The sequence below is a fragment of the Ciconia boyciana genome, chromosome 9, assembly GCF_034638445.1.
Source record: "Ciconia boyciana chromosome 9, ASM3463844v1, whole genome shotgun sequence".
NCBI lineage: Eukaryota > Metazoa > Chordata > Aves > Ciconiiformes > Ciconiidae > Ciconia > Ciconia boyciana.
This window is the reverse complement of record NC_132942.1, coordinates 24,674,189-24,700,816: the sequence shown is the minus strand read 5'-3', so window position 1 is coordinate 24,700,816 and position 26,628 is coordinate 24,674,189. Positions and strand designations below refer to the sequence as shown.

At 47.4% G+C, this 26,628-nt stretch overlaps 2 protein-coding genes and 2 non-coding genes across 4 annotated transcripts in view; 3 read left to right on the top strand and 1 right to left on the bottom strand.

Annotated features, from left to right (window-relative positions):
* Positions 1 to 39: 39 nt before the first annotated feature.
* Positions 40 to 15,826, bottom strand: COG4 (component of oligomeric golgi complex 4). The gene is made up of 19 exons (XM_072873764.1): positions 15,654 to 15,826; positions 14,979 to 15,061; positions 14,142 to 14,256; positions 13,209 to 13,383; positions 12,394 to 12,587; positions 11,947 to 12,052; positions 10,512 to 10,669; positions 9,880 to 9,938; positions 8,358 to 8,491; positions 7,724 to 7,842; positions 7,164 to 7,330; positions 6,328 to 6,493; positions 4,764 to 4,826; positions 4,160 to 4,276; positions 2,409 to 2,501; positions 2,014 to 2,097; positions 1,588 to 1,689; positions 1,064 to 1,192; positions 40 to 808 (listed from the first exon to the last, which is right to left on the bottom strand). The coding sequence occupies exons 1-19, from the start codon at positions 15,798 to 15,800 to the stop codon at positions 674 to 676; spliced, it is 2,346 nt and encodes a 781-aa protein (XP_072729865.1). The 5' UTR covers positions 15,801 to 15,826; the 3' UTR covers positions 40 to 673.
* Positions 15,827 to 16,035: 209 nt separating this feature from the next.
* SF3B3 (splicing factor 3b subunit 3) overlaps positions 16,036 to 26,628 on the top strand; it is a 30,308-nt gene continuing 19,715 nt past the window's right edge. The window contains exons 1-11 of the mRNA XM_072873763.1: positions 16,036 to 16,193; positions 16,978 to 17,090; positions 17,528 to 17,854; positions 19,022 to 19,194; positions 19,492 to 19,633; positions 20,687 to 20,799; positions 21,577 to 21,714; positions 22,769 to 22,872; positions 24,106 to 24,271; positions 24,811 to 24,906; positions 25,442 to 25,514. Of these exons, the coding sequence (XP_072729864.1) occupies positions 17,021 to 17,090; positions 17,528 to 17,854; positions 19,022 to 19,194; positions 19,492 to 19,633; positions 20,687 to 20,799; positions 21,577 to 21,714; positions 22,769 to 22,872; positions 24,106 to 24,271; positions 24,811 to 24,906; positions 25,442 to 25,514 (1,402 nt within the window). The 5' untranslated portion in view covers positions 16,036 to 16,193; positions 16,978 to 17,020. The remainder of the gene's footprint in view (positions 16,194 to 16,977; positions 17,091 to 17,527; positions 17,855 to 19,021; positions 19,195 to 19,491; positions 19,634 to 20,686; positions 20,800 to 21,576; positions 21,715 to 22,768; positions 22,873 to 24,105; positions 24,272 to 24,810; positions 24,907 to 25,441; positions 25,515 to 26,628) is intronic.
* On the top strand, positions 18,175 to 18,256 carry LOC140657176 (small nucleolar RNA SNORD111). Its single transcript, XR_012044234.1, has one exon. It is a non-coding gene; the product is annotated as a small nucleolar RNA SNORD111 (small nucleolar RNA).
* Positions 20,990 to 21,069, top strand: LOC140657177 (small nucleolar RNA SNORD111). Its single transcript, XR_012044235.1, has one exon. It is a non-coding gene; the product is annotated as a small nucleolar RNA SNORD111 (small nucleolar RNA).

Here is a 26,628-nt window from a genome sequence, read left to right as displayed (position 1 = left end):
TCCTGGCCCACAGGCACACACACCACCCAAGGTTGCTGCTCTGCCAGGCGAGGTTTATTTACGGAGTAGCTGTACAGGGCACAGCGAGCCAGCAGGGACACAGCCCTGCTTCCTACAGCAGCTTTCTAGAGACTTCTGAAGCACCCTCCCCACAAGGAAATTGTTCCTTTTCCATTCTACAGAATGGTCCCCATCACCACCAGGAGAGAACCAGGGCTCAGGATTTGTAGGACTGCAGTAGCTGCCCCTTAAGCTGGTGGCACAGAAGGAACACAACTGCGGCCAGCAGCGCAGGCAGAGCGCTCTCTACAGACGCGTATATGAACCACACCACAAAAGCCCACAACTTTCCTGACCTGTGGCCTCCCACAGGGCAGCAGAATGAAGCATAAGCTTGTCCCTCAGACTAGCACGTTTGCAGAAATAGTGTCATGCTGTTCTCAACGTGAGAGATTCCTCTGCTGCCTTGTTTCTGCTCCCACAAAAGGATGGCGGCTCTTCTTCCCAGGCCCCGGAAAGCCCTTTGCTCCAAGGAACATGAGCAGAAGGGCATACATCACCCCATCCCCAACACTGTGTAACAGCCAGCCCCAGAGCAGGACCTGGGCAGGCTCCAGGGCTGCAGCCATCCCGCCATTACCTCCAGCATGTTGCTGACCCAAGCACTGACCAACTACAAGCGCAGCCGCTTAATATCCTCGCTGCGGAAGTCGATTCGGAGAGCCAGCACCTGCCGGACCTCGGCGGGAGTAAGGCGCCAGGTGAGTGGGCCAGAGTTCGGGCCCCAGTAATCCAGGATCTCTGTCACCTGGAGAAAGAGGAGAGCTGCAGGAGACAACTTGGCACCAACTGCCCTTGCAGGCGCATTCAAACTCCAGCTACAATCACAGTATTTCCCGCCACTAATCCCTGCAGGCAAACACCCATCAGGCATGGGGCAACTTTTCCAGCTTCTCCATACCCCATAGGTGTGACAACAACTGGATGAGCCCAGTTAAATCCAAGTGGAGTCCAGCTGCAGCTCCCGCAATCCCCCAATAAAAGCAGACAAAGTGCAGCTCACCCTTTCCAGATTGAGGATGGTGGCCATCTGGGAAAGACGGGCAAACTTGTCGCGGATAGTCCAGGTGGTGACTGTGGTGAGATAGGCTATGAGAGACCTCAGCTCCTTGTCAAACTGCAGACCGCCAAGCTGTGGGGGCCAAGGGAGCTCTGTTAACTCTCCAAGCAGGCCCAGGGGTTGTGCCAAACACACAATTAACAAAAGTTACAGGGGAGCAAGGGGAGGTCTCTGAGCAGGAGGGTTCCAGTTAGACCATTTATTGCAGGTTAAACTGGCTTATGTTTAGACACACCTTAAAAGCCAGCACCCTTATTGATGCAAGCTCTTCCCAGCCCCATCACAAAATACACTTTCTCCCTGCATGTGCTAATGCAAGGTCACCCTGAGCCCACCACCAGTGGTGGCAGAGCTTATTTGCCGGTAACATTTGCCTCTGCCCTGCCCCCATCCCTTTACTGAGGGTTTCCTGGTGGAGGGTTTGCAGTCGAGCCAGATGACAGGGTAGAGGACAGTGTTTTGCTTACCCTGCTGAAGGTGGATTTGAGCAGCACTTTCTCCAGTTCGATGGCTATGAGACTGGTCATAAGACCAGTGAGGGTATCGTAAATCACTGGAGACAGTCCAGCCTGGAAGCAGAAACCTGTGTCATTCTTGTCAGGAACAACTGGGCAGAAGTCCACAAAATCCAAGCCTACGAGAGCTTTCAAATAAAGACCCATCACTTGCAGGCGCAGCGAGTGGAGAGTGCCACAGAAGCGATCCAGGTATGTGGGGCTTGCAAGCAGGCTTTGAGAATTGCAGGAGAAGGGGGTGACTGGGTCTTTAAGAGCCCTGCAAGGCACCAGAGGACATCTCTGTCCGCTGTTTCCTTGAGCAGGGGAAGAGTTGGGAGAAGCCACATGAAGGTCTGGCCAAAGCCTGGCAGGCTGCCACATCCCTCTCTCTCTCACCTTGAACTCTGTCATCTGCTGTTCCAGATTGACGATGAACTGCTGGACCCAGGGGTCATTAGCTTCATAGTCACTGAACTCCTCCTGACGTTGAAATACAAAAAGGGTTGTTTATGTGGCCTGCTGTGAACAGCAGCAAACGGCCCAGAGGTCAGGAAGGGAGGTCCCTCCTGGAGCAGCACTGCACCACTTCCGTTTTCTCAAGCTCCTCTCTAGCGAAATGCCCCTTTCCAGGCTGGGATGCAGAGCAAGTTCTGGGTATTTTACTGTTGCTCTGTGCTGAGGAAACAGCGGAGAACCGAGGGGAATAAGACAGGAGTTGCTCTGACTGTGCTGCTGAGCAGAGGACGGAGAGTGCAGAAGTACAGCTGGAAGCAGAGAACGCTGAGCCTTACCTCCTCGATGTTGTGTGAGACGGAGAGGAATAGGTTGATCCAGGGCTTCACCTGGGGTTTGATGGCTGTGCTGTTCAGCTCATTGAGACCTTCCTGAAGGGGACAGGAAGAAGAGAGGAGAGTGACTGAGCACAGCTAACATCCAACAGCACACAACCTTTACAGCCAGGCTGTCTTGATGCTGCCTCCCATCCTCACTGCAAGCTGGGGAAACCGACCCACAAACTTGCACAGGGAACCGAACCCAGAAGTCCCAGATCCCACACTCTTCTAGTGCTGGAGGGCTCCGAGGACACCACAATGACAAGAAGAGGAAGGATGTTGGTCTGGAAGCTGCCACTGTGCCGACTTGCAGCCTGGTCTGAAGGGTTCATGCTTCCCCCACCGCTGCCCACATAGCTACAGAGGTTTCCTGGCAGGAGAGAGGCGTTCAGTTCACATCCCGACCAGGGTACGAAAGGACACAAACACCAGCCTTTCCACTAGCACCAACCAGGACGATGCTGTGATTGGACTCAACTGATGCCTCCCACCTCCAGTGCAGCTTAACTCAGTAGGAGAAGCTAAAAAGGAGGATAAAAGCTGTAACCACAGTTAGTTCCCTGAATTAATCATAACCCCAGCACACACCATTCCCCCTGAGCAGCAGGTTGTCAACAAAGGCTGTTCTGCCTGCTTCAATGCTAGAGAGCTCTCTAAAAGCCCTCTCCTGCCAGCCACCCCCATTTGGCTCAGCAAGATGTCAAGAAAGCTCACCCAGCATGAAATTATTCAGGTACCGATACTGCCTGGCATTTGATTGAAGTTTTTAACTAGAATTGGCATTTCTGAGCAGGCCCTGCTGTCAATTGTCCTTTTCCAAGGCAAATTCAGTGCGTGTGATTCAGGCAGCGCAGGAGCTTGCTGCTCAACCTCTTGATTGCTTTGCAGCCAGTTTTAATACTGCACTAGACCTAGACTGGAGAGTTTTACTTCTTACTGATGAGCTCTTTTGTTTTGATACTGACCACAAGCCTCAAGAGGGTTCGCTGGCAACACTGGTCTGAAGGCATCTGGCTGCAGTGAACTGCAGAGCAAAACGAAAAATAGCCTGGCCCCCCTGTGAAGTACAAAGCTGATGGCAAACCTGGTTCAAAATATTCTCTTTTGCTTGGTTTCTTTCCACAGGAGGTATTAGGTCTTCCTGCTCCTCTCCCTGCCAGAGACCACTGTGAAATTTTAGGGCAACAGGCCCCAGCATGCCACACGAGACAGTGGATTTAGCCAGAGAGCCTTCTGCCCCATGCCAGGGAGTATTTCCATTTGGGAAAGGAGGAGAAACCTGAGAGAAGAGCAGCTCTTCTCTACCAACAGCCTGTCTTCAGCGTTACCTAGTGAGGCTCTGGACAACTTGACAACGTGCTGTGCCACAAGGGAGAATGGACAAGATGGAAATGTTATTAATATTTATTCTGAAAATGCTAAACCAACTACAACTCTGTGCTGAGTGAAGACAAATGGAGCAACATTCCTTCTGGCTCTACAGCTGCTTCCAGTGCTTTTTATGCAGCCGCCAGCTGGTGCGGCTGTGCAAACGAGCTGGATCTGTTTCCATGCCTCAAAGCTGACTGATTTACTCTCTTCTGCACCCCTACCAGCACTTGGAGTCAGATGTGGCCCAGGCCTTGGGCTGAAATGATTCCTGCCCGAGCTCTCCCTGAAGACACTGGCCCGCCAGTGTTGGAGGCCAGCAGTAACTCAGCAAGACTCACCTGCAGCAGGTCACGAAATTTGTTGGAGACAGCAGCCATGTCAGAGAGGCAGCTGTCAATCTTGGCCTGTGCTTGCTCACCCCCGAAGCCTTGACTAAGCAGTTTGCTGCAGTCACTCTGCAGGGAAAAGATCCGTGAGCAAGTTGCAAATTAATAACCCGGACAGTTTCTATCCCTTCATGTTGCTGAGCTCTGGCTGCCCACCAGCACGCTTGCAGGCTAGGACAGGTGCCAAACTCTTGCCCCTGTGAAGGCAGGGGCTGCTGGCTCCACCTGAGGAGAGGACAGCAAGAATGGGAGCCAGGGGCTATCTAGCCCAGCACCAGAGAACCACAACCTCTCAATGATGCACATTTTATTCCACTGGCTCCTGGCCTGTGCCAGGTTGGTTCAAGGTGGAGGAACTGGTATTTCCAGCTGATGATGATGTATCAGCTGGACATTGCTCTGGCAGCTCAAAATTGCTTTCCTAAGGCTGGAGGGCAAAGACCTCAGGAATTTGGGCATAGCGAAGTCCAAATGGTTTATCTGACCCACCCTGCACCCACGGGAGGATATTACAAATTTGATTACGGAAAAAACCAGTAAAGAATCCAGACCGCACCTCTAAAGTCTTCTTTAGGGTCATGATGTTTTCACTGCAGACTTCCACATTGTTTAAGGTCACCTGGAAAAAAAACAACAAAACATACCCAAGTAGAATTCATTGGAATTTCCCAGCACCTCAGCTCCAAGTCCTTACATTTTCTCCATGTAGATCACACTACAGGCTGAAATGCAAATATTTAAGGGGACAGAGATGCTACTGTGTGATCAAAGCACTGCAGATTCACAGAGCTGCATGAAGCTGAACTACAGTAACAGAGCACGTGTGCTGCACCTGCAGCTAGTACAAAGCCTGAGTTAGTTTACTCCACTTCTTTTCCTCATCATTCTGTCCACAATGTTGCAGCAAAGCCCCAGTTGTGGGTCACTGGTGGAAAAGAGGATATACCCCCAACTTTCTGTGACTGTGTCATGAAGAACAGACCAGGAGTGGCTGGAGGTCATGGTTTATACACTATGTCCAGAGAAGCAGGGGAGGCAGAAAGGCATTCATATCTAGGCAGGAGAAATCAGCACCCCTCCTGCCAGATGAGTATCTGTTCTTCATCGAACAGACTGTTCTCTACCTGCTGAAGCTGAACCAAATGTCAGTATAAGGCTGGGGTTTGTGCAGACAGGGAAATGAGGCAAGCTGGCAGGTGAATGAGGAATTCTAGTGGGAGAATTGACATTTTAAGCACTTTGCTTCAAGAAATGCAGAAACCTGTAACCAAGAATTTAATGAAATGGAAGAGTTGTCCCTCCTGCTCCCTTTGTTGCCTTCTCTCCTTGTAACACTGAAAAGTCCAAAGGAGCCTGTTCAGTACTGGGTGTTCACAGCCAGCCCCTCTCCAGTGCTCTCAGGGTCTCTGCCCACAGGTCTGCTCAAACAGCAGGGCTGGCTGAGAGGAGAGCAGATCCAGAGTTGCTCTCCCAGTGAGATCTTTTCCACAATGCAAGGTTTATACAGCATCCCACCATGGGGAAGGATGTGTTATGCTGCAGAAGACAGGAGTGACGGCCCTTCAAATGCTCTCCAAGGGGTCTCTAATGCTCACTGCCATGTTCTGGCCTGCTCAAGCATGCAAGGAGTTGCAGTGCTGCTGTTAGGAGAAGGCAACAGGAGGATCTTGCAGGCCAAGCAGAGCAGACAACCCTGCTCTAATGGAAACTCTCCGATCTGTTAAGGGAGAATGAAGGAGCCCTGAGCTTGGGACAGGAAAGTTTCTCATGTAGAGGAAGGTGTGGATGAGACACTCTCCCACCACCTTTGTGCAGAGCCTGTGAAGAATAGGATTGGGGGATACCTCAGAAGAGCACAGACTCTTCCCCAGCCTGGAGGGAATCATCATCACAGCAGTCTAAGAGACAGTCACAGGATCATACTTGGACAGGCCTGATGTGGAAGCCCTACAAACATGAGGTGAGGTAGAAGCATCTACCAGACATCCAAAGTCAGGCCACCCACCACGCCTGAATGGTTTTCCAGTTCTCTGAACATGTGATAGCCTCACCAATCCTGTTCCCAACAGCTCCCCATTGTCTTTCCCCTCACCCCATACCAGAACAGCCACCAAACCCACCAGAAAGGACTGCTTGGCCTCATCGGTGCTTTCAATGCCTTTGGTATCAAACTTGCCCTGCTGCAGGCTGCTATGCATGATGTTCACGGCACTGGTCACCCCTCTCTGGAAGTCCTGGAAGGTCGTGGCTGGAAAGCCCTGCTTCAGCTTGTTGTAAAGAACCTCCCTATGGGGCAAGGAGAACATACCAGGGCTTAGAGCAAATACTGCAAGCCACAGCAGAGTTGTGCTCTGTGACAGGGGACAGCACTCTGGCTGAGCTGTGACCTGAACAAAGTGGAACTTCACAGGGACAAAAGAGGGCTGGCAAATATCTCCTGACAGCATCTAAAGGACACAAGGCTGAAAGAAAAACACAACCACCCAGTTTCTGAGCTTTCCCAAAAATCCTGCCTGCAGCTGTCTGCTGTCTTCACAGTTCCCCACTCCCAGGTTGGGATGAAAAACAGGAGCAGGACAATTTCTGCAGGCTCACCCCAAGTTCAAGTTACTAAGCAATCTCACAGGCAACCCAGAGAACAATTAGGGGTGACCGTGCACCATCAAGCAGGATAGCACTCCAATGCTACGTGGTGACTCAGGCTTATAGGGATTTTGGGCCACGAGGTTCCTTTCTCTGTTTGTCCTACAGGTGACCACCACTACTGTGAGAAAAGTATGCCCAGCTCCAGCTTCCCATGCCACACCTGACGCTGTTTCCTACGAGCATCTTCCATGGAGATCACAAACCAGAGGTTCAAAGGCGAAGAATACAAGGAAGACCATCTGACAGCAAACACTGTTTGCAGAACGTGAGGTGGAGAAAAGTTACAATGAACCTCATGTATTTTCATTACCTGAAGTCAGACTCCAGCTCAGTGGTGGAGTGGTTGATCATGGCACAGAGACAATCTATGCTGGAGCTGGACAGAGCACGCCCAATGCACTTCTTCACTATATAAAACACATCATCCACCATGCTGGAGGTGAGCTGGCCCTTCTCGTAGCTGTCCATGGCAACAGCCTGCAAGGAAAGTGGTCTCAGTGCCCTGAGCTCAGCAAGCGAAGGTGCCCTCAGAGCAGTGCTGTGAGACCAAACTGCCAGCCTGCTCATTTCAATGTGAGCTGAACTGTACCATGTGTGGGCTGGCACCACTCATCCTAGTTTTCAGTAGCCCATAGACCTGGAAGATCTGGCTCTGGAAGATACTCAGGGGTATGTTTGGAGCCAAAGTTCAGAAACAAGCACTTGCTTTTCAAAGCCAAGGGAAACAAAAGACCTTCCCAACAGCTGCAAACCTGCCACATACTCATCTCCCTCCCTAGGGATGCTCAGCAGAGGACTGTGGAGCACCTGCAGAGGTCTCAGCCACTGGCAGAGAGTGCAGGGTATTGCAAGCAGCAGTCTGAGCCCTACCTTGTTGACAGTCTCCCTCATGAAGTATTCCTCCATGGTGATGTAGTAGCCAATGAGCTCTTGCATGGTGCGGCTCAGCAGACAGTTGTTGAGAAGCATGTCCAGGTATTTTTGATGTTCTACAGAACACAAGAGAACCATCAGCAGGGACCAAGTGCCAGAAAGCAGTTCCACCTAATCCCCTTGCTGCCTGTCTCATGGGCACCCAACGGACACAAACCTGCAAAGCCCAACGTGGAATAAATCACAGGCCTCAACTGTGGAACTGAAATTGCTGAGCTGACTTTTGCAGGTGACAAAAGTGATTTCCAGAGCTCCATGGAGTACCAAAACCCTGAGCCTGTTTTCCCTGTGGCCTCCACCTTTAGGATCTGTGCCTGCAGTGACCAAAGGGCCCTCCCTCTCTTTGGGAACCTTGTTTATTATGCTCTGCAGTAATTCCTAATGTTAATTTCCCTGTTAGAGGGAACAACCAGTGCTGAAAACAGGTTTGGGGAGGCCAGGCTACACAATCCACAGAGTGCTCCCAAAGCATCTTTGCTCTGGTCACTCTGCTCTGCCACTAACTGAGATATATCTCCACTTCTGGCTGCAAGGAACAGAGAGCCTGCAAGTATTGATATTAAGGTGTTACCTTGCTTTACCTCCTCTGAGGCCATGGAGTCTCCCACCTCAAAATCAGATATTATTCGTCTCTTGATGAACCTCAAGTAGAGCTCACTGCGGGCATTCATCAGAGTGACTTCTGTTAAAATAGGGTCAAGTTCCCTGGAAGGAACATAGCAAGAATCAAGGTAGCAAGACTACAAAAGGAGAGGCACTAATTTAACTCAGTTAAGTAGTGTGTTCTCTGTTCTCTTACTATGAGATCAATACTGCCCCTTTCCATCTGTGCCATCGAGTGGCAAAGCTCAGCAGAATAACTGGTATGTGCAAAGAATGCACATACAATCAAAATGTCCTGAAAAAATCATTAAGAGAAGCTTCTTTTTTCCTCATGGATGTGAGAACAACCACATTAAAATCATAGCAGTAAGGACTGCAAGACTCTAAGCAACCTGATATAACTTCAAAATTAGCCCTGTTTTGAGTGGGAGGTTGGACTAGAGACCTTCAGCAGTCCTTTCCTACCTCAGTTTTGCTATGATTCTGTGAGCCCTACATGGCCAGCGTTAGAAATGCCTGGTCCCTGCCATCTCCATATATGTGCTTTTGTGCAAAGATTCATGTGTTTCTCTGAAAATGATGAAGAATCTGTTTAAGCTCAACAGCTCAGGAAACGTGAGACCAAAAAAGCATGTGACAATGCAGAACACAGTGTTCAGATCAGAGATGACTATGAAAAAAAAGACTGTCACATCAGCAGCTTTTTCATCAGTGTGCACAAAAAAGAACTTTACAAATCCTGCTCAAAGCCTCACAACACACGAGTAGGACAAGGAACTGTTATTTTTATTTTACAGATGAAAAAGCAAAAGCTCAGAAAACCTGGGATGCATGCACAGTTACTCAGAGCAAACAGTAAGTGGATCTCTATATTACCACTCAAATAATTAGTCATGCAGGCTCACAGACAGATCTTGCTTGAGAAGCATAAGTTTTCTTTCAAGGCATGTTTAGAAGTCATGCAATGCCAGAAGGGCTGGGTGCACTTTCAAACGGCCTTACTTAAAGGCTATGCAAATATTTAAGAAGAAAAGGAGGGAGATTGAACCGAAGCGCTTTCATTAGCAAGAAACTGATGTTACAGAGTTGCTGCAGCAGCAGTACAGATTAAATAAGACTCAAAGATTTATTCCTGATTCTGTCACGAATTATCTGCCCAGGGAGCTGATCCATTTCGTGGGGTCCGAGGACCATATTCTGACCATCAAAAGGTGGTAGGCACAGGCAATTAAAGTCTCAGTCCTTTGTATGCAGTGATATTGCCAGCCCTCCAGCAATGTTTAGGGCCAAGGCTTAAAAGTAACAAGTAAGCAAAATAAAGCACACCACTGCCTTTATAAAAGGGCAGTGAAGGGCACCTAACAATTCGATTTTATGCTTTAGTAGCCACAAAGCCTCTGGAAGACCGGGGGAGTTATCTAAATGCTAAGTAGTGTTAATAGCAGCTCAAGAGTGGAAGGTTAGAGAGCAAAAAGAGGTTTTGTTTGTACCTTGGTTCAATCTTCTCTGCAGAAGAACTTCTCATCATGCTATTCTGAACTTGCTGGAACTGCAATCACAAAAAGAGGGAGAGTCCTCAAAGTCTTTGTTGATGACTTGGAGTTAACAGCTGCTTCTCATGCTGTAGCCTAAGGAGGTGCTTACTCGGGGGGGGGGGGGGGGGGGGGGGATAGGAATGCTTTGCAGGAAGCACTGCCAGAGAAGGGAACCGCATCAGTTCACCTCCTCCTCCAAGACAGAGCTCAGCCTGCCAGGAAGGGTGGTGGGATGGGAACTCCAACAGAGGCACCAAGGTATGTGACCATGAGACAGTTACAGCAGCCCTGCATCTAACAGACAGAAGCAGGAACAAGACAGTGGGGAAGGTGTACTGAAAGCGCCCTACAAACCTGCAGAGCAAAGAATCCTGTGCCCAGGGTCCATTTACCATGCTCCCAATGAATCCTCTGCAACAGAAGGGATAGCTACAGGCTGGACCCCTTCAGCCATCAGCACGAATATACACAAGGTCAAACTTTCAATACACAAGGTCAAACTTTGCCACCTCTATGGCAGTTGGAGCCCCATGGAGCTGGATGGAAGTCACAGTTGGCTGCGTCAGCCGGCATCACACCCCTCTCACCTGCCTATGATAGTCCCTCTCTTTGATGAACTTGTCCACCACTTTCTCCACCTGCCGGTCGCACTCCACTTGCAGGTGCTTGATGAGGGTGTACAGCCTCCCTGGCCCGTAGTAGGTCTCCACAATGGGCTGGTGGGTCTCCACAATGCGAGCAATCCCTGCAGGGAGAGGGAAAGCACAAGAGAGACTCAAGCAGGAGTTTGCATCCAGTCCAGACCCAGAGCAGAGCTACACAGGTCCACAGACAGGACCTAACAGGGGATCATTCACTCCCCAGATAAACAGTTTAGACTGTCCAGCCACTCCCTAGTGCTGCACTGAAGGCCTGTCATTACCACCCCTCGTTCCATGCCATCTTATCTCTGCATATGACACCTTCCATCCTCTCTGCTGTTTATTGCAAGGCTGCAGTGCAAATCTCCTGGAGTAGAAGCCATCTCTCTTCCTAAAGAGAGCTCCTGCCATGTCATGTGTCAGCTGCCCTCCTAGATACAAGGTATGAAGGTATGAAGCTTCCACAGGAGAAAGCTGCATGAGCTAAACCTGGCACGGGGCATAACTGCCATCCAAACAGAGTCTCAGCTTTCAGCACCTGCCAGGTTACAGGAGAAGAGCAGTGCTCAGCCTAGGAAAAGTTCTGCTCTTATCTGTCACACAGATGCCCAAGAGAGCAAGCATTAGTGAAGGCAAGACCTCCTTGGAGAAAAAGCTCATCTCCAATGAGGTATCTCTACAATATTGCTTTCTTCTCACAAACTCTCTACTCCAAGAGTTAGCAACGCTCCCCCTCTATTGACGCTACTGCCAAGAAAGCCTTGGCGGCTCTAAGGACCTTCAATAGCAGCAAGGGTGCCAGGCTAGGAGAGCGATTTGGCAGTGGTGCAACCTGGAATTATAGCAGACTTAATCGAGAAGATGGTTAATCACCATGGGATCTCAATTACTGTCTTTGGCAACATTCCCACAGAGCATTCATATTCCCTTCTCTCCCTTCCCTCTCTGCTTTCAAGCTCCCGTGGTCCTCCTTGAAGAGCCAGGCCTGGCGGCATCAACAGCTGCTCAGTCTTAAGGGATGTGATTTATTTGTCTGGAGAGCTGCATGTCTGAAGAAACCTTCAGGGAATACCCATTTGTTTTGAGGAGGCAGAGAACAGGAAGAGCCTGATTCCTGGAGGAAGCCAACAAATCCTTTGCAAATCCACTTTATGCCTGCACAAGCTGTATGTAGGAAAGCTTGCTTATTGTAATGCCCTCTTCTGGCTGGGAAAAAGTCTATTAGTTGTGTCCTTGTCCCTCTACTGTGACACTCCCATAGCTCAAAGGGCAAGGAGGCATTTTGTGATCTCCTGGAGATAAAATTAAAAGCATTTAAACTGATGGACAATCTCATCGCAGACTATTTTCAATCCATCGTCAAAGAGGAAAGGAAGATTACCTTCAAAGAGGAGTGTCAGGGTGTCTGCAAAGATGACAGCAGCCCGACGGTCACTCATGTCTGTCCCCATCACCAGCTGCAGGTTCTCTTCTGCTTTGTTGGCCACCTGCATGACAACAGGACCAGTCAGCTGGTAACACTCAAAGATATTCTTCGTCCCATTGGGGGGTCCACTGTCCCTTGCCCTATAGAGCTTTTGCTGGCCTTCCCATTGCAAGAGCTATTGCTGCTGTTCCTCCTTTGAATAGGAATCCTTTCCTCTCTCGTGGAAAAATCAAGGATCAAGGAGAGGCAGAAACTTGTTCTTCTCTTTCCAGGCTCCCTTGCATGAGCTTTAAGCAAGCACAAAGAGCAAGACACAGAAGGAAAAGCCAGTTGACAGGCACTGGGCTTTGCTTTCCCCTAGGAGACCAGACAGGTCACAGTATGTTTCACAGAACCTGTTACCTGCTTGCAGAGGTACTCCGAGAACTTGCTCAGCCCCTCTTCATGTAAGCCTAGCAGAGGAAAGATCTTGAAGAATCGTTCCACCTGGGGCAGGTCTCCCTGCTTCATAGCTGTGTCAAATTTCTCTGTGACAATTGTCTTCAGGCGCTGCTCTGCTTCCTGCAGGAGCTTCAGGTTGGCATCAATTATGCCCCCTGGTCAAAAGGACAGAAAAGAAAGGGAAAAGTGACAGCACAATGTTAGTACTGTATCAAGGGCTATTTTTTTTCCCAGGCGAGAGACCAGGACTGTGCAGCCCTAGAGTGAGAAGTCAGAAGACATCCTGGAATTCCCCTACAGGCAAAGAAAGATAGGTACACGTGTGATGTACACACAGCTAATGTCATGGTCTTGCATGGAGGATGCAAACACATCCACTAGGACGTTTCTTTTAGGTGTCAGGCAATTTACTCCTTAATTTCCTGTTGCTCTGCTTGGTAACATACCGTAACACTGCAACTATTCTCCCTGACAGAGTCTTGTCCCTCACTTCTTTTGTCCTGCACATTTTGTCCTTCACCTAGTTAGCACCTATTTAGCATACTATTAAAGCTGTGTGCCAGGAGCTCTCCTTTCAATTAATGATAATTCAAACCTAATAACACTTCAAAAACGTTAATCTCTATGTTACCGTATAACATACTAACACCTTTGGCTAGCATTAGGTCTTCTGCTTTGTCTACTGAGCCAAGGCTATCTGCCATGGGAAATCATGCAGCTTCTAGTTATCTACTGGAAAGGTGACTTATCAGCTTCTCCTCATGAACAGTACTTACCTTCCTTGCCCTGACGACTGAGCTCAATCACCGATTTGTCTAGAGACAGATAGCGATGGATATGAGCTGCTGCTTGTTCATAATCTTCATTTCGCAGGGCTGTTTGAACTCCATCCGTGCAGAACTTCAGGTCAAGGATGTCATCAGCTCTCTGAATGGCCTGATAGAGTCGATTCTGCAAGAAAGGCAACCAGTAAGGCTTCCTGCAGCAGGCTGGACCAGGGAAAGAGAATTATGAGGAAAAGACAGCATGGAGTGAAAAAGGAAGGAAGAAACAGACCGAAGCGATACTTCTCTACACGATAAACAACTATGTAAGCAGAAACCCCAAACGACTTAAAAAGTCATAAGACCAATGACTCCAAAAGATGAACAGCATTTACCTGTCAAAACTCAGATTGAACTCAGAGGCCATACTCCACTTGAACAAACAGGCAGAGACCAGAGACACAACCACGCATCATCTGTTTTGATTTAAGCAGTTGTGCTGAGCGCTGGGACTTGACGCCTCTTAGCCTATCTCTGTACAAAGAATATAACAGCCCAGATTCCTGAGCGGTCTTGGGTGACAACTACCATCTCCACTGTCCTCAGCGCTGCAACAGTTGACAAAAGAGTGCTAACGAGGACTAATCTCAGCTTATTCACCATATTCTACCAGGAGCTGCATGGACAAAGGGGGATGCTGGAGAACCAGCCACTATATGGAATAGCATATGCATTATTTTCTCTTGTACCCTCCAATATCCAGGAGCCCAGCAAGATACCGTTACCTAACAACACTAGAAAATGCTAAAACAAAGAATGAAGCAGTTTCCAGTGCACCTTCCCACTGAAGAAAAGAGCACATTTCTCTACTGTGCTGTGAGCATGTGAGCAGACAGAATATGGCTTGGTGGTGACAAGTTCCAAACACCCCCACAGTTCAGTTACCTTGGCAAGGTCAAGCTGGCGGACTTTACTGCTGACATTCTCAGCCAGGTTACAGGTGAAGGTGATCATCCCCGCCAACTGCTGGGCATCCCCCTCAATGAGCTGTAAATTAGGGCTGGGAACACAAGCAAATTGAGCATGACATGCAAATATTAAGTAGTCGGATGGTCTGCAACAGCAGGATGGCTCTTCCTCCAAACTCAAATGCTCCTGTCAGCAACAGTATCTCTCATTTCATGCCCCTCCTACAGGAGCAAAGAATCAAAATCAGACTGCTTTGGAAGAGGCTGCATAGACAGACTAACAACTGTCTTGCTACCAGACAGGGCATGAGCGAGCCACTGAGGCTTTAGGATACTCTCCACTTCTGAAGTGGAAGATGAAGTCTGTAAACCTGTGCTAAGCATCTACTAAGAAATGAGACCACTTAGGATGACTTTCCAGATTGCATGCACAAGCTCACCATGAAGAGGCAGTAATATTTGTCCACACCTGTAAGCAGCCTGACACAAGACATCTGATCCAAGCATTGATGCTGAAACCTGACAATCTCTAGAGTGAGACCTTCAAAGAACTGCTCAGCCTATGCCAAAATGGGTCAGTCAGTATGAGGGCACAGCAGTTCCCTCTGTTAGTGCTGCTGAGAAGAACCAGGCGCCTGGGGATGAAATCCAACTACTGTTCTCTACCACAAACTGATTTTAAGTCTGACATTTTCTGAGAATGAATGTGCTTCCCTCACAATACTGAAACGAATTTTCACGTCATGCAGTAAGCAGGGAGGTATTGAACAGTGCACAGAAGCAGAAATAAGGGGAGAAGGTGGGGACCACTAACCCCATGCGATGAAGTGCAACCATCTTGTTCTCTATAGTGCTTTGCTGTTCCAGGAGGGCATCCAGCTCTTCCTGCATGACTTTCTGAAAGAAAAGGATGAAGGAAGTTTTGTGTGACTTCAGCTCTCCTCCGGGTGAGCAACTTATCACAGACCCTACATCCAAGTCAAAGACATGCAGCTTGCAAGGCGTTAGCACTTCCAAGAGCTCATATGACAATTAAATCCTTCCTAATCTCTCATTTTAATCCTGTAAATATTTATATCCATGCCATTTTGAAGCATCAGTTATGCAAACCTCATCACACAACTTTTAACTCATGAACTCCTCCCCTGGCCGTGGTTTCAACGCACGAGGCCCCTTGAAGGGGTCTGAGCAGGCTGCTCACGATTTAGGGACACCAGCTCCGCGGAGGCGGCACCGTCGCCCCACCGAGCCCCAGGGATGGTTGAGCCCGTATTTAATATCTCTGAAAGAGATCCGGACGACTAAGGGAGCCGTTACAGCGAGGCACCCGTTCTCATTGTCACCACAGCAGCGGGCCGGAGGGGGCTGGAGCAACGAACACCTCCGGGGTGCCGCGTCCCGCACCCCCCGGACTGCCCCAGCCCGCCCCACCGCAGCCGATCAGCCACCGGGGGCCCCGCCGCCCTACGGGGGGGCGCCCCCCACACACCTCCTCCTCACACAGCCGGCTGTAGGCGGCCTCCAGGTCCGCCAGGTCGGTGAGCGACTGAATCCGCTCCATGGAGAGGGCGCAGGCGGCTGAGCCACCGCCCTCCCCCCCCGGCGCCCTCGGGCCCGGCGCCGTGGCCGCCGCCATCTTAGGGTGCAGCTGACGCGGTCGATACCGCCCTGAGGCCCGTCGGGGCTGTCGAATGCGGTGCCTGAACGTTTGCGGCCGCTCAGCTCCGCCTGGCAGCGGGGGATACTCACGCTCCCGCGGCGCTCTACGCTAAAAGGCATCTGGGTTTTTTTTTTTGGAGGTTCTCGGTACGTGGAGGGGCTGCCATCGCCCCGTGATCATTCAGGCGCTGCTCTGGCCAGCCTCTCTCGCCACACAGCCCGCGCCGGGCCTCACAGAAAGTCCCTGCGAGGAGGCGCGGGAGGGCCAGGGCGCAGGCGCGGGGCTTATGGCGGAGCGGGCCGCCGGCGCGCCCGCCTAGGCAAGAGTAGCATCTGCTGCCATCCGCCTCCATCCAGCTCCATCTGCACAGTAAGGGCTGCCCTGCCGCCCCGCGCCCGCCCAGTGGCGGCCCATCGGCTGGAGGGAGGCGGTATAGGCTGCCATTTTGGTGGGGGGAGCGGCCACAAGCCCGAGTGCCCGGGCCCCTTGGGGCCGGGCCTGTGCGGGGCGGCCGGGTCGGGCGTTGATCCGTGGTCGGTTCCCGGAGCTTGCGGCCCCGCTCCCCGCAAGGCGTGGGGAGCCCGCCCGGGATGCGGGGCGGTGCTGGGCTGCGGGCTCTGGGAGGTCCTCGGCGAGGCTCGGAGCGGCTGAGGGCCGGTTCCCCTGGCCTGCGGCCTGCAGCACCTGGCGGAAGGAGCGTGACGGCCTGTGTGCAGCTGGGGTTCCCTCCCGCGTTAGCCCTGGGGAAAAGAATCGACTCAGGCCCTCGCTCCAAGCTGTTGTGGGTAGCTTGGCTCGTGTTAAATGAAACGGCGAGACCAGTGAGGTGTAACGGCGTAGGGCACCTCTAGAGGGATTTGCTAACTTTCTTTGGTTTCTGAACAGCTAAAACCGTAAGAGGAGTAATTAGCTGGAAGTTCTGATCAGGCATGCGGCAGCAAGGAGCTCAGCTGACGCTCGGTAGCCTGGTTATCTTTGGGAGAGCCTTTTGCCTTGTAGCGTTAATAAATACCAGTAATTTTAGCTGAGTGGCAGTCAGTCTTCTAATATAAAGCGATACATGCAGACAAACAACAGGGCAGCAGTTCTCTCTCTGTGCTGTATGGAAGGCTTTGGTTTTGCAAAGTATATATTTTTGTTCTACTTGTTGCAGACTCAGTGGAGCTACGATAAGGTGAAGTGAACCTATTGCCAACATGTTTCTCTACAACCTGACATTGCAGCGTGCCACCGGCATTAGCTATGCTATCCATGGCAATTTCTCAGGTAATTTTCTCCTTCCTTCACACATCTTGACTTGAGCTCTTTTGGGTAGTAGAGGAAAAAAGGTGTTTGTTTTTTATTTCGTTTGGTTGCTTAAGCTAGTCTGCTTCAGTGTAGCATTTTTTTCACTAGTATGTTATCATTTGTTCTTGAGCGTGTTACTTGAGCTATTGTAACTTGTGGAAAGATGAAGAGAAGTTTGGCTTGATTATCTATAGATTTAATTTAGTATTTTGTCCACTTTCCTGGTTTGTTAAAAGATGCTCAAACAATAGTGGCACCTAATGTGGTGAATAAGTTGCTTTGAATTCTTCCATAGTAATCATAAAACTCTTTGGCATTTAGTAGTCATGAAGTTTTATCTTCTTTCTTGTAGTGCTTCTTGAAATTATGTTCTGCTGTTTTGTTGCTAACTCTTCTTCATGTTTTGGGTTCTTTAGGAACCAAACAACAAGAAATCGTTGTTTCCCGGGGCAAGATCCTGGAATTACTCCGCCCTGATCCCAACACAGGGAAGGTTCACACCCTGCTGACCGTGGAAGTGTTTGGAGTCATTCGCTCCCTCATGGCCTTTAGGCTGACAGGTGGGACCAAAGACTATATTGTTGTGGGCAGCGATTCGGGACGCATTGTTATTCTGGAGTACCAGCCCTCAAAGAACGTGTTTGAGAAGATTCATCAGGAAACCTTTGGCAAGAGTGGATGTCGCAGAATCGTTCCAGGCCAGTACTTGGCTGTAGACCCAAAGGGCCGTGCCGTCATGATCAGTAAGTCAGTTTGTTGGCTTGGTTTTTTTGCTTATTTTTTTTCTCCTGTCTCGGGGATATTTGTTTTGGAGCGAGTTTCTGCCAGGTATAATTGGAAGTGTTCCTTCTCGGGCAGTTTGTTAGGCTATGAGATGTGTCAAGGAGAATGCAGGCATTCAGAATAGTTCCTTGACGCTGATGGAATTGCACAAATTAATTGTAACACTGGGCCAAAACAATTTGGAAAGAGGCCAGCTTGCTTAGTGGTGTGCAGAGCCCTGAAGTGTGATGTCTGGGAGAGAAGGTGGCATCTGTGCTACAGCATAGTCAGTCAGCTCCCATAGCCTGAAATGATGTTATGAATTCATGTCTCTTCTCTGAGATGTATCGTGGAGACAGCTAGATGCATTTCTGATCAGGCTTCACAGGTAGAAGGACACGTGGGTGGTGATTTTTATAAGATTTACCATGAGATGTCTTAGTTACTTGGTACATTTTCAGAACTTTCTCAGTTTGCCATAGTGAGCTTTGTGTGATGCTGCTTTCCTGCATGCTGAGAGCAGGGACTTGCAATGATAGGTGGTTTAACAGTGCCCCTTTATATTGGGAGTAACAATAAATAATATTGTTTTCTTTCTAACAAGTCTTGTTTTCATGGGTGAGAAGGTAGCACAGTCACAATTGTGCCATTCACATTGATAGTTAAAGGTGATAAGTGTTTGTTGTGTTGTGGATGCTGTGTATCAGGCAAGAATACTTTTTTTTTTTAGTTAAAATATTTCTGAGGAAAGGTCTCTTTGCCAAATTGCTTTAAATGGTGGAACATCTAGCTGGTTTTTTGAATTTGTTTTTGTTTCCCTGCAGTTTGTCATCTCTTGTGTGGTGGAATGAGTGAGTAGATCTGCCTGTAGCCATTGTAGATTGAATATTGGGCTAGATGGGCGTAGCCTGAAGGGTCAGTCTTCGGCTTTAAAGAGCTGGAGTTGTCATTTATGCTTGTGGTCTGAAACATTAAAAATGAGACATTCGAAGTTAATTGGTGGCACAGAGATAAATACCAGTGGTGAACTTCAGCAGAAGTAATGCTGATGTTATCTTGCAAAGTCTTAGATTGATATTGGACTGCAGGTGTGATCAGATTTGATCATCAGGTGATGTGCTTCATGTGCTGTTGTCCTTTTCTTGCAGGTGCAATTGAAAAGCAGAAGCTGGTGTATATTTTGAACAGAGATGCTGCTGCTCGTCTCACCATTTCCTCCCCACTGGAAGCCCATAAGGCCAATACCTTGGTCTACCACGTGGTGGGAGTCGATGTGGGATTTGAAAACCCAATGTTTGCTTGCCTGGAAATGGATTATGAGGTGAGAAGAACTTGATCTCCCTTTGCTGTCTTTTGAGCTTTGTCGTTCCTTTTCTATTCTTACTCTGTCTGTGGAGGCAGGGAACATTGGCTGCTTCTGTCTTGGTGGTTCTTAGATTCTTGCTGTTCAACTGCAGAAGTGCATATTTTCTTGCTCTGAAACTTCTTATGCGCATCTTCCAGCAAGTCATCTTTTGGACTTTCATTCTAATGTTATTCGAAACTGTTTCCTGATGCATCAACATTGCCTCTCCTTTAATACCTTTCTTGAAAGACATCTTCATGTGTTCTGCTTTAGGAAGCAGACAATGATCCAACAGGAGAAGCTGCAGCCAACACACAACAGACGTTGACATTTTATGAACTGGACTTGGGTTTGAACCACGTTGTTAGGAAGTACAGTGAGCCCTTGGAAGAGCACGGCAACTTCCTTATAACAGGTACTGGCCACTAAGTAATTTTCCCATGGACCTACTTGGTTCCCATTCCCCAGGGAAACAGAATCAGTACACTTTACATCTTAGAAGTTGTTTCGATGGTAGTCTGAGACATTAATATAAATTAGTTGACCTTGGAGTCAGTGGTGGTTCACACATGGAAATATGCAAGAATTCATAGACATAGCTGCAGTTTGAAAGTGCTCCTCATCTCTTCTTTTTAGATGTATTCTGGATATTCTCTGGATTCTGAAGCTCAGAGAGATTAACTTAAATTAGCTGGTAGCAGATGCAAAAGCATGTATTTTTAGGTAATGCATAGGTGCTGTTGTACTCTCTTGCATGGGATTCCAGCAGCTAATATGCGTTTAAAAGGTAGTAGATGAATCTGTAGACTAAAAGCCCACTTACAGGGATTGGATGCAAAGCTAACCTAACACCTCTGACTTGGAAAACCGCTGAACCACTGCAGATTCCTCTCCAAGCACAAAGGAAGCGAAGCTAGGAGAGCATCCTTGTATGCTTGCCCTGTTGTTGCATCTTCCGTAGGCAGCTGACAGACACCAAATATTGGGCTGGATCTGACCACTACTACTGTTTTGATATCTTTTGTTATGTTGGGATTTCAATAGAAGCCTTTTAAATAAACATACTCTAAAAATGAAAGATATGTCGGAAAACCATCTGGCAGATTTTTGTGACAGCAGGCAAACATGCCAGTAACCCAAGGGTTGTGTTTAACTGACAAGTTGCTAATGTCGTGGCTTTCTAGATAAGAATAAGCCATGAAGTATAAAACATAATCAATGTCTCAGGTTGCATCCTTCCTTTTTCCCCTTCCTGGTCCCCCAGTTCTATCTGCTCTGTTGTTACACCGACCCGGGAAGCTGTACTCAGTGTTTTGTCTTCCCCTTCAAAAAGAGTAGATTTGTATATGCAGGGTGATACAGAGCAGTGGAAACTGTTGCTTTAAAGAAAACCAAAATAAATGTTCTGCAGTCAGTCAGATCTGTGGTAAGGGCTTTCTCATAATAATGTTTCTTTTTTGTGTTTCAGTTCCTGGTGGTTCTGATGGACCTAGCGGGGTGCTGATCTGTTCTGAAAACTATATTACTTATAAAAACTTTGGTGACCAGCCTGATATCAGATGCCCCATTCCCAGGAGACGGGTGAGAATTTTGGGATTCCTACCCTTATTTTAAGGTTATCTTTGGTGCTAAATGATTGCTTGGTATTTGCCTTTCAAGGTTAAAGGTGTCAGGGAGGTTTTAAAGTAAGGAAAAAGGAGTTAAAAGTCTGTTGGCCTATCATCTACCTTCCTGGCTGCACGTTACTTGTGAGGGAAGATGGGGGTGGGCATAGCCTGAAGTGATGAGCTTGGTTCATGTCTCTTCTCTGAGATTTATGCTGGAGATACTCCAAAGACTCTGATCAGGCACCAGAGTGGCAGCGCTGTTGGTGTAAGATAGGCTTACCTGAGATGGTGAGTCATGGTTGCCATCATGTATGCAGGTGAATTTGACAGCTGCTCTGTGGCATCTAAGGCTGCTTCCTCCTCCTTAGGTATTGCAAATCATTGTGTGCTTTCACAGTGCTTTGAACACCTGCCCCAAGGGTCAGGTGCTCAAAACCAGCTGTATGTGGATTGCAGCCCATGCCTCTGTGTTTGCTTTGATAGGTGAGAGAGTTGTCTGGGGAGGAGGGCAAAAGAGATAAGAGGGGGGGATGTTTAGGCACAGTGTCTTAAAAATGTATTTCCTTCTGGGGCAGAGATGTACCAAGGGTAACTATGGGTGTAATGGAGGGGGATGTGCTTTGTGTTAAAAGCCTCCTTGCATGCTGTCAGCTCCTGAGGCACCTGTGAAATGGAAATACTTCAGTCAGTGAAGTTACATCTGCACTTGCTGGGTAATTCCACCAATGACCTCTGCTTTTTTTCTTGACAGAATGACTTGGATGACCCAGAGAGAGGTATGATTTTTGTCTGCTCTGCTACACATAAGACCAAGTCCATGTTCTTTTTCCTGGCCCAGACAGAGCAGGGAGACATCTTCAAAATTACTCTGGAGACTGATGAAGACATGGTAAGCATCACGTGAAGAACAACAAAAGCATTCATTGAGAAGAGTCCTTAGTCAATTATTTTGATTCTCTAAAGTGATAAATATTTAATGTTGTGGTTTTAGCTGTGTAATGGCATGCGTTTTGTGTGATTTGTAATACAGTTATACCTGCAATTGTAACTGCTGTTTACTCATATGGAGACATAGCGCAAGGTTTGCAAAATCCTATGAGAATTATGGTGCAGAGTCACTTGGGCATATTTTAGATGTTCTGCAGGTGGTCCTTTCTTCAAATGATGTATTGTAAAATGTGGTCCGTGAACCTGCTGGAGGGTATTCCAGAAACTAATTCTCAGGAACTTAGTTTCTCTTGATCACAGTAGGTGCTCTCTGTTTCATCTCTTCATTGAATATTTACATGCTACAATGAATCTTCTTGCAAATTGAGGTAGGTAGCTTGGTACAGCTGATCCATGAGTTGAAATAACAAGCTTGAAGTGGCTTGCTGCTGCTTGTCCTAGTCTGTTGCAATGAAAAGATTTCTGCAGCAGTGAATCAGTTGGGTTTTTTGAGTAAATGTTGAATGCTAGTTCCTCTTTAATCTACATATGTCAAATTTGGTACAAGGGATGACTAGCTGCTTTAAGTGTCTTAAGATTGTTCTTGGATGTTTCACCAGGAGCTATTGCAACCATATCAAATGTAGAAATTTGCTTGGCAGAGTTAATTTATCATGTGTTGGGAAATAGCTGGTGTTCAGTGAAGCAAATTTCTTCTTTCTTTTAGACAGCTTGCTATTTTTGCAGCTGTGTTTTTCCAAACTGACTCAGTGTTACCGAAGCCAGAAAGTCTTAGAATAAAACAGGCAGCCTGACTTGCGTGTTCAAAATAGTCTGCTGGACTTTGTGATTTATAACCTGCTGCCCCAGACTACTGATGTGGTTATGCCTGGCCCACTCGTGCTTCCTCTCTTTGGAGACGGTATCTAGGCAGCTTATTTTTTTCTTTTGTATTAAATTGTGCATGTACAGCTCTAGTACTTTGCTAGTACAGTCACGTCTTCCTCTGCTTTCAGGTAACAGAGATTCGACTAAAGTACTTTGACACTGTTCCTGTCGCTGCTGCCATGTGTGTGCTGAAGACGGGGTTTCTCTTTGTGGCATCTGAATTTGGAAACCAGTGAGTAAACGATTTTGTCGTCACTTTTCCCCTGAAACAGACTGTTTCTGTTCAGGAGTGCAAACTGACTCTTGAACTTACTGAACATATAAAGACACCTCCTCTGTTTTAATGGGTAAATTAAGGCTTTGTTCACATGGCTTGAGCAGAACAATTGGTTTAGACTATGACCGAATGGGGGAATTTTCTTGTTGTTTGAACCCAGATTAGATGTTATAGTGTAGAGAACAAAGGATTACATGCTGTTGCAGTAGGTTTTGGAAGAATTGAGCACTTGTAGGTCATATAGGGTCCATCATGTATCCAGATGAATTCTCTTTTGTGTGTTTCATTGAACTTTTGTGTGTTATGGCCCACTCAGAAGTAGAGTTTATCATTAACTGTGGTCCTTTCCTTAATAGATATATACTTGAGGGCTTTCTCAATTCATATTTGGGGTTCTAAAATATTCTAAAGACTCAAAGAAGACTGCACACCTTTGAAGATGGCTTAACAGTGTCTAAGCAGGGCATTCACAGGAATGGAGAGTAATACTTTTTTCTGACTACATCTGCAGTCAGCCACCTGGGGGAGCTCCAGCCAGTTTACTGGAGTGAATCTGAACTGGCTTGTATAAACCAAGCTCTTGAGGAAGCCATATTCGTTTGAGCTTTATTAAAACCGAGAAGTATATATTTCTGGGGTTTTTGTGTTTGTGGTGGTGTTGTTTTGTTTTGTTTTTCTCTGAAGTTTAACTTGATTGTTGTGCTATTTAGGCTCATAAAATGGAATAGGGAATGCGGTTAAAAATAGTGAGGTGAGAGTATTCCAATAAAATAGATAACTGCGGAGTTAGTCTTAGCCATTGTCCTTGTTCTTGGCCTCACCTGTCAGTTGGTGCCTTTGGCTCTACCACAAGAATATCTGAATGGCTCAAGGGTAAACAGAAGACACTGAAACTCTGGGGTACCTTGCCAGTGACAGCTACATATGAGAAGGTTTGGAGGGGGGAGGTTGTGGAGGGTTTTTTTATTTGTGGGTTTTGTTTTGGTTTTTTTTCTTTATGGGCCTCTGATTCCCTTTAAACATTTTGTCACCAAGTCGACAATCCTTAAGGCTAAATTTTAGTAGCTGTATAATGTAGGGAAGGGTTTCTCTCCTCCTTGCTGCCTGAATATCTGGCTAAGCCTCATTTAGAGAAGGCTACATGATCTTTGTGCTGAACATGCTGTTGCTCTTGCTTTCTGTCTCAAGTTACCTGTACCAGATAGCTCACCTGGGTGACGATGATGAGGAGCCAGAGTTCTCTTCTGCCATGCCTCTTGAGGAAGGAGATACGTTCTTTTTTCAGCCACGACCTCTCAAGAACCTGGTGCTGGTAGATGAGTTGGACAGTTTGTCTCCTATTCTGTGTTGTCAGGTATGTTGCCATCAGCAAGCTCCCATTCACTACATAAGTAAGCCTTTCTCATTTACAGAGGAATTGATCGTAGATGCATGATTTTTTTCTTTCCTTTTCTATGGAGTATTTGTGTGTAAGCACAGTCACAAAAGCTACATCATCCTAAGTTTCCAGAAATACTGCGCTATACTAAATGCTGATAGAAAAGCAAGTCTGCTAAGTTCTCAGACAGCTGCCTAAGACTGGAACCTGGCCTGGCAGCCTTTGATTCCTGTGGTGATAAACATATATCTGGACACAGGGTGTCAGACAGCAGGCCTGTGCTGCTCCTCTGACCATCAGACCAGTTCTCCATTCTGCAGAGAGTTTGGTTAAAACTTGGCATTATTTCAGGGCAGCAGATGGTACAACCTATGGCATCTTCACTGTTTTCAGTGTTTGGAGGAAAAAACAAAACAAAAACCCCCAAAACATTCTTAAAGCAGTAGTGTGGCATATATAGTTTAGTTTTATTTTCTCTTCCTGTAGATATTGTTTGACACTATTTCTCCACGCAGATAGCAGATTTGGCCAATGAAGACACACCCCAATTGTATGTGGCTTGTGGTCGTGGGCCCCGGTCATCTCTGAGGGTTCTAAGACATGGACTTGAGGTAAGACTTCCAGCACTTTAGAAGAACAGTTTGAGAGGTGAGGACAGTGGGAGAAAATCTTTGAAATAAGGGTACTGAAATGAAGGGATTCTCCTTTTGCCATAGTCTGGAGAGCAACTTTCTCTAGGCTTGCTTCTTGGAAACAGAAGGGTTGGGATGTTTACTCTTACAGTATCAAAGGCTTTTTGTTCAGTTGACTCCAGCCACCTGCATTTTGTCTCTTCTAATACGTGAGTGTATTGAGCTGGAACATTCCTGGTGTCTCTGCCAGCTGCTGCTGCTGATCTCTTTGCTGGGGGTGGGTGAGTGACCTTGCTTTAAAGCTGATCATCCAGAGCTCTAATGTTGCCGTATCATTGCTGAGTGTATTCTACCCTGTAGCACATCTGGCACGGGGACAGAACATCAGAATTGTGAATTAATAGCTTTCCTGCCCGGTTGTGGGAAAGCTTAAAAACTGCTGGTGGTTTGGTGACTTACTGTAGTAAGTCTAAACATCTGTTTGCAAAACATCCTTGTTCCTGTTTACTCTTAGGTATCTGAAATGGCTGTCTCGGAGCTGCCTGGTAACCCCAATGCTGTATGGACAGTTAGGAGACATGTTGAAGGTATGCAGTATTTTCCGAAAGCACAGCGAGGTGATAATGTTTTTTGGTGTGTTTTGTTTGGTGGGGATTTTTTTGTTTTTCTGTCCAAGGAGATAGGAAAGGTGCTGCATGAGGTTGTGTGCCATCCCCAGAAGTTATGTTTTGAATCAGCAACCACGTGTTTGTACTTGGAAGGCACTGTCTGGTCCCTTAGAATTGTCATGTTTCCCTTTGACAAAGAAGCACCTGCCTGCAGCTGCATCCATCACTCAATATGCTGCATCAGCTGTACGTTTGCAGCCTGAAGCTGCTGAACTTCTCATCCTTTCCCACTTCCCATAAGTTCTTGCTCTGACATCAGCAGGCAATCGTTATGCTTTTTGTTGGAGCATACTCGCTATTGTTTATGTGTGTTGACAACTACAGTAATCAGCTCTTTGTGAGAGAGTGGGATACAAATTATGGAACAAAGAAGATAAATTGGCAACAGCGTCTGTATTTTATTACTTCCCTCTATGCATATCTGCAAAGAAAACAGTCTATTTGGGCTGGGACACACTCCCTATTCAAAAACCCAGCAGTGTATAGAATGCTGCTGATTCCAGGAAGGTCAAGATTTGAAACTGGCAGAATATACTGGATTGTGGGTTTGGTTTTGTTGTTGTTTTTTTTTTTCCCTGATCTGAAATAATGGGTTTTGCCTTACTTTAAGTATAGGAGGAGATGCAATCCCTTGTGCTGCCTTTCTCTTGAGGGCAAGAACAGAGTTCCTCAGAAACAGTTAAAAAGCCTGAAATGAAACTATTCTGGGTACTGACAGTATCAGTGATTATTTCCGAGGCAGTGCTTTGTATAAATCTCGCAGTTCCTGGAGGTTTTATGCGCTGGAGGTTTTATGCACTGGACTTCCTGTAGGTTTATGCACTAGATGTGGAAATGCCAGATTGTTGCAGTGGAGACCTTAGCCTGCTGAGGTGACATAATATCTTGTTTTTAAGCAATCAGAGTAGTGTGTCTTCCAGGGAGCCAGTAACCCTGTGGGAATTTCAAATGTTGTTGGATTTGCCTTGCCATCTGAGACCTGCCACCAATTCCTGTGCTCATGTTCTGAGACTCATGTACTGCCTAAGCAACA